This window comes from Cyprinodon variegatus, unplaced genomic scaffold, assembly GCF_000732505.1.
Source record: "Cyprinodon variegatus isolate N-32 unplaced genomic scaffold, C_variegatus-1.0 Scaffold80, whole genome shotgun sequence".
Classification (NCBI taxonomy): domain Eukaryota; kingdom Metazoa; phylum Chordata; class Actinopteri; order Cyprinodontiformes; family Cyprinodontidae; genus Cyprinodon; species Cyprinodon variegatus.
Genome location: NW_015150533.1, coordinates 284,680 through 300,744, shown reverse-complemented (window position 1 = coordinate 300,744; position 16,065 = coordinate 284,680). Strand labels below are relative to the sequence as shown.

Genomic DNA, 16,065 nt, shown 5'->3' with positions numbered 1-16,065 from the left:
AAAATAAAGTCAGTTTTTCTGAAATATTTTTAATTCAGTGCAACATGAAAATTGATAACCAAGTATAACACAACTGTTGTAGGACAACAGTTTAAGACAGATAAAAAAGTATGAAATAAATTAGGTACTAAAGTCATACCCAAAAGAGTGAAGTTAACTGCCCACTGCAATAAGCCAGTAATATGAATATACATAACTCTTTGTTCAATTTGTATCCTACTTAAAGGATGTATAACCATCTGCCTCCTGGGACTGTGTAATTTTGCCCCAAATGATTTGTTTTTTCCACCAAGATAATGATTTTATTTGGATTTTCCTCTGTACTGACCAAAAGAAACAAATATTGTGATTACTGGAAATTATTTAGATATATTGTAAATGCAATTAATTGTATAGCTGGTCTGCTTCTCATAATAACATACTCATAAGAGGGAACTCATAGTTATGTTGGTGGATTGGTCTAGGACAGAGGTCACGGATTAGCGGATCACGGTCCGGATCCGGACCCACCTGCTGGCTATTCCGGATCCAACCTGATTTAAAACATGCTGTCCGCCGCTTCTCCTGTTAATATGGAGCGTCTGGACCAAGCTACACATGATAAAAATTTGCCAATGAGCTGTCAGTTAGGGCTGCTGCTGCTAGACACTTTTAGACACTGCAGGCAAGCCGGGCGATGGGAAAGAAGGGGACGACCAAGAGAAAAAGAGAGCAGAGAAAGTGTGGACTGCTGGAGGAACTGCGGTGAACTGGTGAAAGAAAAGTGAAATGGTGTGCTCAAAGTTTACCCTGCATATTTTGAGTATATTTGGCTAAACATACTGCTGTGAAGCAGGATTCCTGACCATGACCATAATGAAAGATAAATATCGATCCAGGCTCAAAATGAGCACCTTGATATGTGCCTCAGAATGGCTTTGTCACCATTCAAACCCAGGTTTAAAGCCTTGCAGGGCATCATAAAGCCCACTTCTCTCATTAAGCCATAAAAAGAAAGAAGAAAAAGAAAAACAAAAAAAACAAGCGGTCAGTTTGGGTGTTATATAAAATATGTGAATCAGAAAATTGTCTATATACCAAACTGAATCATTGTTGTTCTCTACTTCAAAAACACTTTAGATTTTAAAATGGAAAAATGTTTTTTTTTTTTTTGTGATTTTTTTATTTAAAAATTCAATGTATAACATGGATGCATAAAAATCTCATTTTTTTTTTTTTTGTTTTAAATTCTGTTTAAAGTAACAGATTATAATTGAAAATGTCTTCAGACCTTCACTGGTTGATGATTTTCTTTATTCGGACCCGGCTGATTTTTAATTGGTTACTCCTGGTTTAGGACGTAACTTGCCAAATTTCAATAGTCGATTATCCAAAATTGCATAAGAATCAAAATAAAACAGAAAAAGATTTAATCAAAATAAAAAATTAAAAACTATATATAAATTAAGCTACACTCTAGACTTTATAATAAAATCTATGAATGCAATACTGAAGAATTAACTGAAATGCCATCTTAAGGTCGAAAAGAGTTTATGGGTATATCATTAAAATTGGGTTGGGTGGAAATTTACAGTGTCTTTGTGTGCAGCCCACCCCATCCCTAAGCACCTGAGTTAAACACAGATGAAAAATTTCCCAACAGTGCAACAGTTAAGAGATATCAAAAGAAACTTTTCATCACTTTTACATCAGATATTTCTGGGAAATATTTCCCCTTCACAATTTGGACTTTGCTGTTATTTTTTTTTTTTGTTTTTCCTCTGCTTCTTTAAAGGTAATAAAAGAAGCCCTGCTTTGAGAGTTTCATATAAACCGTGTGTTGCTTCATACTGACCTTGAGGATGTTTTATACTTGTTTTGGCAAGCGACAATTTAGAAGAGTATTCTAGTGTTTGCTCAAAGAGCGAAATAAGAAAATAAATCCTATTCAGTCAAAGAATGTTGCTCAGAAACACAATCATTAAAACATGTTATAACGTTTGGCAACATAGTGCTTAAACACAGTAGGTTTTGTTTAAAATCACAGTCATCCATGTAAATGAATCAAATGATTTGAAAGGTAAATATTTTGAAGATATTACCCATGGAAAGAAAATAAGGCTTCTGAATTGACCTTTTGTGAGCCTTTTTCTTGACTATGCCATTAAAAAATCTTGGTAGTTTTAATGGGAAACTGATAACACTTTGATTGCAAAACATTTTAGATACAACAGTTACCATTTGAAGTCCTCACCAAAAAAAAGAAACATTCAAGAAAGAAAACAAAAACCCTTGATGACATAAAAATGAAAAATGTAACAATACTGTCAAGTATTTGGTCTTATTTCCATCTTGCTGGAGCCAGTAGTTGTCCTGTACTACAGATGGTGACTGTACCATGTGAAGCTACTGTATGTCAAAGCATATCCATAATGGGTGAGTTGAAAATGCATTCTTGTTCTCTTGTTTATTTCTGCACCAATGCCACCATCACGCAATCCCTTTCCTTGCTGCACTTTCAAAATATGGTGATCATAATGAGTTAAGCTCCACGTTCTGACTCCCTTTGCTTCCTTTCCTGTTTTATGATGCATCACATGCTTTCTGTCCTTTGGTGCTGTTGTTTCTTTAATCTTAAAAAAACCCAAAACATTTAGCCTAAGCAGGAGGATTAAAAATGAAAGAGGTGCAAAGACAAGTAAACAATAACCATGCTGAAGAGAATACAGAGGCAGAAAAAAAACATAAAAAAAAGAGAAATTTAACACACAACCTGAGGGCCCGCATGGTGTGTCAAATTCTGTGATTAAATACGTGACTGGCTCTCTAGATGCAAGTGCTGAGGCGAGGAGTCTATGTCATTATAGCATGAAGTCTATGCCATTGCTGTGCAGAGGCATGTGACAACGGGCAGAGGCACATTTGCGTGCAAAAACCCAATCATACATCTGATCTAAGGAATGCGCGATTAGATGCAACTATAAACATCTGAACATGTGTGTGTGCAAAGTAAAATGCGGCTATCATTACAAACACACCCTTACATACTCAACTCTGTTTACGCCACTATCACCTTCTCCATCTCTTTGCTTTGTTTCCATTGTTTCGGTGATAAGCTTAAACTGTCTCCTGGCTACAGTTGTGCAGCATGATAATTCAACCTGCTGCAAGAAAGCCCTTAGATAGAGAAACACTGGCTGGTCTTCAAGACAATCTATTAAGATTTTCTACTAAAGCAACTGCATGCATGTAATACACATCCTATAACAGCTTATAACATCAAGACAGAGAACATAAGTTTTTAGTGACATTGACATCCTTTTAGACAAGCCTAGGATATATAAAATCAATTGGTTAGGTGTTAATAAAACATCAAAGACATCTAGCAATTTTTCAAATGATTTTATAGTTAGGTTGAATTCAGAAATCTATAAAAACACAGAAACAAAATCTTTTCCAAAGCCTGGCTATGATGTCTACTTTCTTCTTTTATATAGTGTGACCATTTCAATCACAACATCTTTTCAAAAACATCTTTTGGATGTGCATTTCTTACCCTGGCATCAGTGACCTTGAACTCCCGGAGGATGTACTGAGGCATGTTGTACTCAGCCATAGGATCTACCACAAAGTACTGATACCTTGCAGAGCGCTCAGCTGGCCAGTATTGGTGACACTTTTCCTGTAGATGCAAAAGGATTATAATCAGGTGATTCACAAATCTTTCCACAAAGTTGTTTAATGTATTCTAAAGTCTTACCCGGCCCATCTCTCTAAGTTTGGTCAACATTACTACTATAGTGGAGTTGTTCTCCCAGAGCATTCTCCAGAAGTCTTCCGTAGTCTCTGCTAGTGGGCCCTGCGTGGCGATGTATGCCCTCTGTTGCCTGTTTGAGATCAAACCATGTATAAACTGCTTACATTTACCTTGCCTTAATCTGACATTGTAGCTTTGCTTCAACTGTCTTACCTGTAGCCATCAATGAAGCTAGCATTGATGTAGTCAGAGCCTTCCAGACCTCTGATTGGCTGCAGGCAGACACGGGTGGTCTCATAGGGCATAATGTTTACCAGCCGGTTCTTGAACTTGTTGCAGGGAAGGTTGGCACTGATGAAGCGTGATGTATGGGCCTTTGAATTGGCCAAACGCTGTTACAGAAGGATGCAGGGATATTTTAATACAGTGAAATGAAATTCTGACAGCAGAGTGAAAATCAATTCAAAATAATCATGAAAATGAAAGAGGCCACATTAGTGCTAATTAAAAATAAAGACAGTTAGACAGAGAAGAGGAGAAATTTGGAAAGGTACAATTTAAGAGAGAATAGGAGAAAAACAGGTGCAAGAAGGATAAAAAGTCTAAAATATCAAAGAAAGTGAAAAAGCAGGGCCAATCTTAATTTAGTCTTTTACCCGTGTTTTAGTGACAATGACCAAACTTCAAAGGGATGTTATTCATAAAAAACTGACAGGAAAAAAAAAGCCAGAAACTTTGTCCCTATTTGCAACACAGGAGGTCCTGTTGGGTCAGACATAAAAAGTGAAAACACACCACACAGCCTGACTAACAAGCCTCTGAATCGAGTGTGTATGAAACAGAAAACTCCTCGGAAAGTAGGTCACTAGTGTCTTTGATAACAGCCAAGTGTGTGTGCATAAAAGATGGAGTTGTTCAGCAGAGAAACACACATACACAATAAAGTGATAAAAACAAAAAGTGGTCCTGCTTCATCATCAGAAGGACCCCAGGAAATTTTGAGGTCAGCAATTTTTTATGATCTCCCCTATGGGTTTTTATATTTCAACAAAGACTGTATGATTTATGTCTGCTTGCTTGTTAGGCTAACGTTATACAACACTGTCAGTCAGCATAGAGCCGGTTTTAAATTAATACATTGTGCCCTATCTTTAAAGATACCAAATAGAGGGTGCTAAATTTAATGTGCAATAAGGGTGTGTTGCGGTTGATCTGGAAACATTACGGCACAAATATTAAAATATGCTAACAGGTTTCACCCCAATAAAAGAAGTGGATTGGTTTAATACTGGCAGTTTGAGAGATATTGTAAAAGAAGCCATGAAGTTGGAGGTAATAATAAAAATTATAACTTAAATATAATTTGCCATGCAACAGACTGGCGATCTGTCCAAGGTGCACCTCGCCTCTAGCCAATAGACTGCCTGAGGTAGGCAACGGCCCCAGAGTGACTCTGATAAGCCAATGTGGGAAATAGGGAGGATAATGTATGGATAATTCATATAATGACAATACTTAATGTTATCTATAGTGCACTTCGCATACGTAATCTACCTCGATGTGCTTTAAACAAACAAACAAACAAACAAAAAAAAAATATATATATATATATATATATTTCTTTCTCATGGTTTAAGATGTATGAGAAGGTTATCTTTGTCTGCTGACTGACCATTGAACATTCCATCATTCTTCCAAAAGCAGAAGCTGCAGTAAGATCTAGAGCAGATTATGCTCTAAACAGCTGAATTAATCTCTACCAACTCCACTCAACAACAGCCTGACGCGATATGCTGCAAAAACAACAAGTTAAATAATCTTAGAGCAGAACCTGTTGAAAATTGAGGTTGTAATAAAACCCTCTTGCCATGAGTAACAGATGCAGAGTTTCAGGAGGACACCCATTTGCATAGTTCCACTCATGAATTTAGGCAGTTTGTTCATTATTATTACTGATTGCACACTCCAAGATCTGCTTTGTTTACGATGTGCTAACCTTTTGAAGATAAGGCCCATGGTGTAATGAAGAAAGTATCTAAATATCAAAAATCTGATTGTTCCAACAATGAATGCCCCATACCTAAGCACACTAAAACATGTTACTATAGGATGTAGACTGAAATGTAGTTATTTTCTATATCGGTCAAAAATGTTCACCCGCTGTATGAACCAGGCTGCATGAAACCAACAAACGAGGAACATACCCTAGATGCTTTTCTTCATGCATTAGAGATGTTAGAACAATTACTTTAAAGCATTTAATACCTATTTACAATGGCAGCTGTACATATAAGTTGTTTGATGATCAATAAACGAAACTAAAATAAAAGTTTTATGCATTACTTGATGCCAGCTTGGTGCATTTTATCATTAAGAGTCAACTTCTCCACAAAATATAAAAAAGTACAACTTAACATTTTAAGAAATATAACACCTGTCATGTTTTAATAAAACCCCAATAAGATAAAAGTTGTTTATAATACCCCTTATTAGGATTACTATAAAAATGAGCTAATTCAAGATATTTATAAATGTAACAACTGGTATAAACATTACTACTAGGGGCTCACATTAAAAGTAGCAAAGCATGCTCAAAATTACTGATGATAATTCCTCATATCACCTATAATATTACAGTTCATTTCCTGAGGTTGAACTGCAATCAGAAAAAAAGTCATTTACATGTATAATTGAGGTTAAGAAGAGGTCTTCCTAACTTGGAAAACTTTCCACAAGAGAACTAGTCATACTTCCAGAGAGGGAAATTAAAGCCCTTCCTGACAGCTAAAGAAAAAGATTTAAAAGAGTCTGAAGTGCTGGAGCTGTGCAGAGAACAGTGTGAAGACTGTTGCATAAAAATAACCACCCTGAGCACAAAACCCTACCGCAACTTTCAGAATCTCTTTCTGAATCATCTGAAAAGACATATGCATATATTACAGAATGGGTTCTGATTTTAACTTTGAAAACAAACATCCTATAAAATATATATATGAGGATCCTGTGAGAGAAAGAATCTGAAAGAAATAGACTTCGTTATATTTCAGTTATGGATATGTCTTTAAATCTTGAATCATGAATTATTCATTTCCACTACACCGTGGACTGCTTTTAGTTTCTTGGACTTTCATGTCCTCTCACTAAAACTGACCAGCGTCATCACTGTTTAAAATAAAAGAGAACCTTGTTTTAATTGTTTCTATCCATATCAGAATTAAAACTGCTGTTGAATTGAAAATAACCTATTTTCTGTTTATTGTAGAAATGCATCCCAGCAACCAAGTAGCTCTTTTTTTGTCTGCGTTGTAATGTGTTTGAACTGTGCTTTGCTGAATACTTTCAGCAAGCAGATTATGTGCATGAAAAAGCTCCGTGCTCAGACATGTTATGCATGTTCATTCACAATACAGCAAAGAGATTTCCTGACAGCCTCACCATTTTATTTTCTCTCTGCTTAACTACAGCGAATTCCTCCTCCAGATTTAGCTAAACTCACAATCAAACTGCATCAAGTGTGAGAGCTAACATTCCTTCCTACAAATCCTTGTAATACATCAACATTTGTAGGATGAGTCTAAATTGAAAAAAACAATCTCTTGGCCAATTAACTAAAAATGTATTCATAGAAATTCCCAGCTATCCACCTTTATTGCCCATTGACTTTACTTTTTTTAACCATTCACAACCACCAAATTTCTCTTAACCAGCTGTTCGGTGGACATTATTCAGCTCAGTTTGACTCCTAACACCAAACAATTAGCAATCAGGATTCCATCGGAAGTTTGGATCAAGATGGTTTAAAAGCCCCACCAGTATAATTTTTTGACTGTAAATCATAAGAGTTATAATTATGTGCTCTTTTGTTTTGCTTGGCTTTTTACAAACTGTTAAAACATCTTACATATTAACAATATGGCTAATCTAAAAAGTGTTAAGGTCACTAAGACTTTAAACAACAAATTTATTAACAGTAATAGATTCATTTATGTGTTTAGATATGCTGGACTTTTGATTAATAAAATAACAAACTAAAAATAAAGGTGTAAATGCATAAACAATTTTCTGAGGTCAGCTTGGATCAGACTATTTTAGGAGCTGGTTTGCGACATTTCTAGAAGTCTGAATAGAATCTCCTGACACCAATAGACCAATGTGACTCCACTTAAGGAGACGAGTTATTGCCTGGATATGTCTGTGCTAAAAATATATAATGTCCATCTAAACACTGTTGTCAGCTAATCTAAAACAAGTACACCTATCTGATATAATGGTTAAGATATACTCACTTAAAAAAGAAAGAAAAAAAATGTGGGGACTCTTCTTCACTGGTAGGACAGTGGATGGATAAGGGGGTTGTCTCTAAAGTGTATAGGTATCTTTTCACTAATAATAAAAACACTAGGATGCATATCAATGCATAAAACTGCAACTGAAAAGAATGCCAGCCTTGTATATGTCTGAAAAACGAATAACCGTTTCACCTGTGTTTGACTCTATAGTAGTGAGGATCTAGTTGCTTAGTATACCTTCCCTGTTGCATATCAATATGTAATTTCTTCCTTCTCTCATTCCTTTGATTTCCACATTTCCTAGTCAAGCTTTACAGGGGCAGAGCTAGATGGGGGGCCAGGGGTGGCCATGGTCACCCTTAGCCAACCATTGGCCACCCTACCATTGTTTTCCCTCTAACACAGACGGTGGCAGCAGTAATACTGGAATATTCAAAACATTTTAATTTTTCATATATTAACAATTACTTGACAACAAAAACACTATGGTTAATGATGCACATCGATATTCTGACATTAAAGATGATAAGTACAGAATTAAAGCAGAAATAGATTCTGTCTTATATGAGGTAAAGAGATAATGATGTGTCTCTGCATGTCATCTAGGAGTTTTCAGTGAAATCATAAATAAATAACTATTTTAATAAAAACTTACAAAAAAAATCAATTTTTGTCGATATTATTACTTGTAAATATCAATTTTATGCAGAATGATTACTCATAAAAGTAGGTAAGTAATGACAATGGAAAAGATGATGCTCAAAACTCAAACCTGAAAGAATTTTATCCACCATACCTTTTATCTAGAAAGCACGGATGTTTGAATATATTTCCCAATTTGTCAGCAAAGGCTGTGGGAAAGTATAGTTTGTCTTCATTCTGAAAATATGATTGTTTTGCTTGTTAATTTTCCTGTTGAAACATTGCAGATTGACCTTGAGGTTTTGGTGCCTATCTACTTTTGGCCACCCCTCAGTGTGCATTGGTTATTGCCTGGCCAGCCTCATAAAAAAATTTCTGGCTAAGCCTCTGAAGCTTTACAAATATGATTAAAATATATTAATTTCAACTCAATTCAATGCCTGTCTAAAAGACTTTAATAATTCAAAGGAAAATTAAATATAATAAATAAGTTAATAAATAAGTCCAACAAATAAATGAATAAATAAATGAATTTGGAAAGTCCAAACAGCTTGTCTACATTTCTTTAGTCAGTTTTTTCATCACAGTAAAATCAACACTACAAACAAGCTGCCCAATCACTTACAATGCATACAGGAGTTTGTTAAAATGTTCATTAAAGCGTTTAGTACCTTGAATTCCAGCTCCATGCCAGTAACATGCTCGCCGCTCTCCACCTGGGCCAACTTCTGGATGTAAGAGTACAGGCTTCGAGCGGCCACCTCAGTGTTTCCACAGGCCACTGCCTCTAGCAGCGCATCATGAATAAAGCTGTACTGGTCCTCTGTCTGCACCATGTAGTTGCGCTGCGAGCGCATCAGCGTCACGTGGCCGTAGATGTCGACCGTCTTCTCGTGCTTGATACGCTCGAGCATGGCGTCAATTACTATAAAGCAGCCTGTCCGGCCAACACCAGCACTGAAAGGGAGAAGAAAGAAGACAAAGGGAAATTAATTTATGCTCATTCTATTGTTTAATAGCCTTATTGAAATGTGATGCCAAACATCACAAAATGCAATGAACTGATGCAGTTAAAAGTAATTAAATTATGGGAAGAAAAATAAAATAAAAGAAGAAAAAGAGAGGGAAAACAAACAGAATGAAAAAATAATACAACAAAAGTGATGGAGACTCAGCATGGCAAGCTGTCACATTTCAAATTTATTGTGCAGCGCTTTGGACTCACTGAAGCCTTCTTATCTTGACAAAAAGGAAGGTTTCAATTTGAATAAGCCATTAGAGAAATATAACTCATATGAGGAGGAAGAACTGAGGAGGGAAAAGGAAGAGGTAGAAAAAGGCTGGCAAGGATTACTGTGAGACATTTGACAGGGAGAGGAGAAGTAAAACAGGTGGGGAGAATAAGAAGAGCTAAAATGAGGCAGCACGGAAAAAGAATGATGGAAACAATATCAGGAGACTATAAAAAAAATAGACCCGAGCTTGTATGAGGTCTGTTATGCAACCTATTATTAAATATGTATAGGGAGGAGATCTGCCAATCTGTATGATGGGTTTATATAAAAGAAGGAAAAATGAATTAAATAACAAGTAAAAGGCAAAAGAAACACATTATTCTGCAAGTGCAAAGGCCGTTTAAAAATTTTCCTTAAAGTCCAACTTACTCATTTGGGAATCGCTTTTCAAGTTGAGATCATTTGCATTGCAGAGCATATTCTAATACCAGAAAAAAGATCACTGACCTGCAGTGAGCAATGATGGGTCCAGCATCAGGGGGGTTGCAAGTCTTCACCCTACGGAGGAAGGCTAGGAAAGGGGTTGGGTATTCTGGCACGCCGTGGTCTGGCCATGCTGTGAACTGGAACTGTCGAACCTCCCTCTTTTCACTCGAGCCATTCTGGAAAGCAGACAACAGGGGATGGCTATCAGCATATTGCATAAAAGCTTTTAAATGAGAAACTGATTTGTAGTTTTTGATTTTGGTAGTCTCTAATATGATATACCCTTAAGTCCTAACACTAAACTTTTACAGATGTTCAGATGATAAATATGAAATAGAATGTCAATGAAAAATGAAGCTACTCTGCTCTGACAAAATGTCCGACCCTTTAATGCAGTTCAGTTTATTTATTTAGCTCACAGCATGTCATCTCATTGCACTTTAGAGAGTCAATTCTATCAGACAATACAGTCAGATTGGTTTCTATCTAAGGAAACCCAGCTGATTGCACCGAGTCGTTGACTTTGCGCTATCGACCCCTCCCAGGTGAGTATCCGGTGACAGTAGATATTTGTTTATACATATATATATATATATATATATATTTATTGTATAAAAAAAAAGATATTTGTTTATATTGTGTCATTGAACCTGCAGCAATCCCTCGCACTGAGCATGCACACACCGGCAGCTGAGAGGAAAAGCCCCTTCACCCCACTACGCACACACCCTATATATATATATATATATATATATATATATATATATATATATATATATATATATAAAAAGACTACAGAAAAAGGAAATTATTATTTTTTTACAATCCGTGCATATTTTGTCCTGTGTAGATTTTCCTGTGCAGTATCTCTTAAATATGCCAACATCAACTGCGAATTAAGAAACAATAACTAGAACCCAACTTTCTTACTGTTATTTGAAAGAAACCTGAAAAATAGTCTCAATTGAGTAGCTTGGTTTGTGTGAACAATAAATTTTGGTTCTGTTTGGGTAATTCATAAAGTTTAAATTTGATAAATTATTTTCAAGACATCTCTCCTCACTATAAGCAAACATGCAGGCAACCTTTGCTTTCTATTTATTTATTTAATACACTTATCAGTAAATTTTCATTCTAAAATCAACTCTTAAAACAAACATAAAATTACTTTCTTTTTTTTTCCGACAAGCTTGACAAAAAGTGCAAAAACATTAAATATGCTTTAGATCTCCTCTCTCTTTACTCACATAAGATCCATTAATAGAGGAGCTGTTTGCTTTTCACTGCAGCGTTTCTGGTTTTCCTGACAGAGGGAAATTTTTACTTGCTGAATAAATGAATAAATGAGTGTGGTAATTAAAAGCAAACTGACCCAGTTCCCCACCTTCCCTTTTCAAAAAACTGCAGTTGAGGTTAGCAGCAATACCATGACTTGTTTCTTGTTTCCTGGTTTTTCTTTAAAATCAAATTTAGCTTACAGAGGATTTGTCAGAGGACACAATTCTGCGTTACACTGGGACACATATTCAGATATCCAGTAGCTAGCTGTGTGTGTGCATGGTTGTCTGCCTCGGCTGCTTTATAAATACAGTATATTACAAAAAAAAAAAAGCAAATCCACAAAAGTGGAAGCTGTTGAGGGAGATATCACAGCAACGGCTCAATATTGCAGGGAAGAAGAGGACAGATAGGAAAAGGAGTGTACCGGTGGGTTTGATAGCAGCTCACAGAGGCAGAATTTAAATGGATTTTAAGCCGGCTGCTTGAACTCTAAGGCTACTGATGTTTTGCTATCTCTACAGTCCCCTGTCATTCATTGTTTCCCTTGTGATATAGCCGAAAAGGTCAGTTTTCTGCGATGTGGTTTTAAGGGAAAACTCAAAAATGTTCTAATCTGTTTGCAACAACTTTGGCCTTTATACTTTCAGCTGAAACCAGCCTGTAATAATAAATCTTTTTAATGTTTCTTTGTTTTTGTGCGTGTTAAAGTGAACATTGTTGTGTGAGCGCCTATGTCTGCGTAGGGCATCAGATTTCAGCTGTGTATGGGCTCCATACTGAGTGAAAGCAAGTGTGCGGTGGACTTCATGCATTCATGTGTGTTGGGAGTGTTTGCGTTTCTGCGCCAGTGTATGAGAGGGGCTTTGTGTGCACACCGAGAAGCATGAGAGCTGTCTGCCAATTATGTATATTGAGTTTCTCTCCTGCTCACTTTACCTAAGTGCTCCAATTTGGCAGATGCACATAAACAGATGATCTATTGAGGAGAGACAGAGCTAAACAAGGTAAAAGGGGTGGATTGGGAAGACACTGTAGACAAAGGGGGGTTTTCTCAGTGAATATTGGAAATGAAAGTAAAAAAAAGCCATGGGTTTACAGGCCTTATTGAGGTTGTCTGTTTGTTTATATTCCCAGTAAGACCAGGGATTAGTCTCCCATGTTCAGACTTTGAATTTCCTCATATTTTCTAGTGTTTTCAGAGAGAAAATAAATATCAGCTACGCAAATATAAACTCACAGCAAAATTGTAATAAGTTTAACTAAATGTTACTTTTTTTAAGGAATTCAATTCAAAAAAAGGAAAGTGATGTGCCTATTTTTTTATTATAACTTAAAGTAATCTACTTATGCTATGAAACAGCAAGTGTGTGTCAAAATGTTGAATTTATCTTTATCCTAAAATTCCTAAGTCTCCCTGAAAATGAGAACATCATGGTTGTTCGATGATAGCACACATATTGTTTACTTTGCGACCCATCTAACTAGGGAGTACCAATATGGCGGCACTTCAATCCCTTACTACTAATGGGCATTCAGCAATCCAGTGAATAAATAGAGAACAGTGCATCTATCCCCAGCTCAGCTAATGGTAGCGAGCTCGGCTCAGTCACAGTGTACTCTGGATGGTCATCAGGTAAACCCTTTTTTTGTGACACGTTGAGTTATTTGAAAAGTCAGTGGGAAGATGTAGAGGCTGTAGAGGCAGGTTATACAACAAAAAGACCCATGACTCCCCATGTGTTCTGGTATTGACCATGAGGTGTCCCCGTTGCACCTTCAACCATGTCACCTGTTGTCTCACTGTTACTAGTATTTAAAAATGTATACAAAACATAGAAACAAACAACCCTCAGCCTGGGAAAACCCAGATTGTAAAGAGATGATTAGGGGAGGCCTGAAATTTAATGGTCTGGACCCAGTATGTTTTATTGCCCAAAATGAGTTTTCTCTTTTAGAACTGAATCACCAAATTAAATGAATGTGTGACTGATATTGCATTTTACTAAAACAGTGTGGTACAATACCAGCCTGGTATTGTACCAACAGCTGTGGGGAAATTCCTCAGAGATATTAACTTTATATAATACCAAAAGAAACCTACAACTCTGAAAGGATCTTCACAACTGAGAGTGAAATTGAGTAAAAATGCCATTAAGCATTCCAACTAGTGCGTTTTAAATTAAGCAAAGATACAACATGCAGGGTGAGCATTTGTCCAATCTGGGACTTGTGCAAAATGGCATCAGCATTGCTTTTAAAAAGAGATAGCTTACCTTGTGCAGGGAGAATGTACGGACACAGAAAGTGGCCAGTTCTATTGTGTCCAGCAGGGTGACTTGGGTCATACCATAGGTTTCTGTACCACGACTCGGCCAGTACTGGTCACACTTGATCTGAGAGAGAAAAAAAAAACCTGATGAACAGATGGTGATGTATTTTTTTTTCACTCACTTTAATAAAAAGTTTGTCTTTCTAATGATCAACCTCACAGACATAAAGGAAGCAGTGGGAAATAAAATATAGGATCACTTATCTCTCATAAAGCAAGGCTTCCTGTGGATTGAAAACACCAGGCAGGAATGACAGACAACTGCAAAGATATCTAATACACTTCTGAAAAAAATACTCTGATGTACATAGAAACTGATATGAGAGTCACAACAGCTCATCTGTTCCAAAACTCAAAAAGCATTTCACTAAAGCTGGCATCTTTCCTATGGCTCAGTAAGTATGAGGCGTGTTTGTACAGATCCTGATCAAATTTCTTATTATGACAGAAACCATTAGTTGGATTTTCTTGCCCAGTGGGAGTATTATATACCTAAAACCACTACAGCAGATCTCCAACCTCCATCAGGCCACCTAATAAAGATTCATCCAGTTAAGGGTGCAATGCGTCTACAAACATCTGATGAAATGTGACAGCCAGTGAAGGAGACGTGCTGCTCTCCAGCTTTGGCTCCCATTTCCTGCCGGAGCTGACACTTAAGTTCCACTAGCCGCTAATCCTGATCACGTTTGACAGGGGAGGAATGCGCATGTCGAGACGGCGGCTAGGTAAACAACTGAAAAGGGGATGGAGGGGAAGGAGAACGAGCGGAGACACCTGAGGTGAGTGAGTTTGATGTTGACACAGGTTTGAGTTGACAGGATAAAACATTGCAGTTGGCTTTTTGACATTTAGCCTACACCTTTGTAAAGCAGGATATTATCACTGTCAATTCAGTAGTAGAACAAGTATGCAGGCCCCTCTTTTTATGAAGGACAAGGAACAATCCAATGTGGGAAAATACTTCATTACAAGAAGCCTTGCATTCAAAATCATAAGTGAAATGACAGAGGGCGTCAGTGGCAAAATGTACTCATTAAAAAGTACTCGACAGGGAACTGGCAGATTTCTGACATTATTATGCATTAGATTGGTGGAATATTACCACTTATGCCTGAATGTGTTGGCAGACTTTATCTATTACAGCTTGTCAAAGTGCCTAAAACATGAAATGGTGTCTATACAGGATTCTATTTTGATGTGTAATGAATCTTTTTCATTTTTTAAGAAAAAAATCTGTAGTATTATGGTACTGGACAGAAAAAAAATAATAAAAAATGACTATGATGCATCTAACACATCCCAAATGTCTCTCTCTGGCATAATTTTCTTCAACTTCCACCGTAAACAGATGGTTGTGGGAGGTTCCAGTCCCACATTTTGCAAAGATGTGAGCAAAAATTCGGACTTTAGAATGGGATTTTAAAGCCGGAGTACAACAACTTACTAAGCATTAACCCCAACAGGTATAATGAACCAGCTTTCAGCATCTGCCACAAATAGCAGTAACAGGTGGACTGTGTTACTTTCAAATCTAACTTTGGACTAAAACAATCCAAACTGAAATGTAAATGGAGGACTTAATAATAAATAAAAACAATAATAAAACATTGAAGGCCTTTAGTTGTATTTAGGAGACATAGCCCTCCAAAATTAATAATATTTCTCCCAAAGATCTGCAAAAAAAAAATCTTAAAATAAAATGGGTGCTTTGTGGTGATCATAGAAACCACATTCCACTTTTTTTCTGCCTTCAGTGAGGTTTGGCAGAATTGTAATTGCAGTTTTTTTTCTTTACCATGCTGTTCTCAGCAAGCAAGATTCTCACACAACTAGGGTCTATTTTAGTTAAAAAAAGAAGTAAAAAAAAAAAAAAAAAAAATCACAAAATGTCATTTTTTCTGAAATGGAAGCTTCTTTTGTCTTTCACATTCTGAAGATTGTTAAATTCAATTCAATAAAACGTATTTGATTAAAAAAAAAAGGGCCTTCTACATAATCTATTTAAACCAAAGACAAAAGGACTGTGGATTTTTGTAAAAACAAACATCAGCTTAAAAATGAGTA

General features: G+C 36.5%; 1 protein-coding gene across 11 annotated transcripts in view; it reads right to left on the bottom strand.

Moving 5' to 3' along the window:
* The window catches only part of LOC107083665 (receptor-type tyrosine-protein phosphatase S-like), a 272,199-nt gene that overhangs the window by 9,148 nt on the left and 246,986 nt on the right, over positions 1–16,065 (bottom strand). For all 11 annotated transcript variants that reach the window (XM_015373047.1, XM_015373045.1, XM_015373049.1 and 8 more), the window contains 6 exons: positions 13,943–14,062; positions 10,410–10,564; positions 9,339–9,624; positions 3,950–4,128; positions 3,740–3,866; positions 3,536–3,661 (listed from right to left, as the gene is read on the bottom strand). In XM_015373047.1, the coding sequence (XP_015228533.1) occupies positions 3,536–3,661; positions 3,740–3,866; positions 3,950–4,128; positions 9,339–9,624; positions 10,410–10,564; positions 13,943–14,062 (993 nt within the window). The remainder of the gene's footprint in view (positions 1–3,535; positions 3,662–3,739; positions 3,867–3,949; positions 4,129–9,338; positions 9,625–10,409; positions 10,565–13,942; positions 14,063–16,065) is intronic.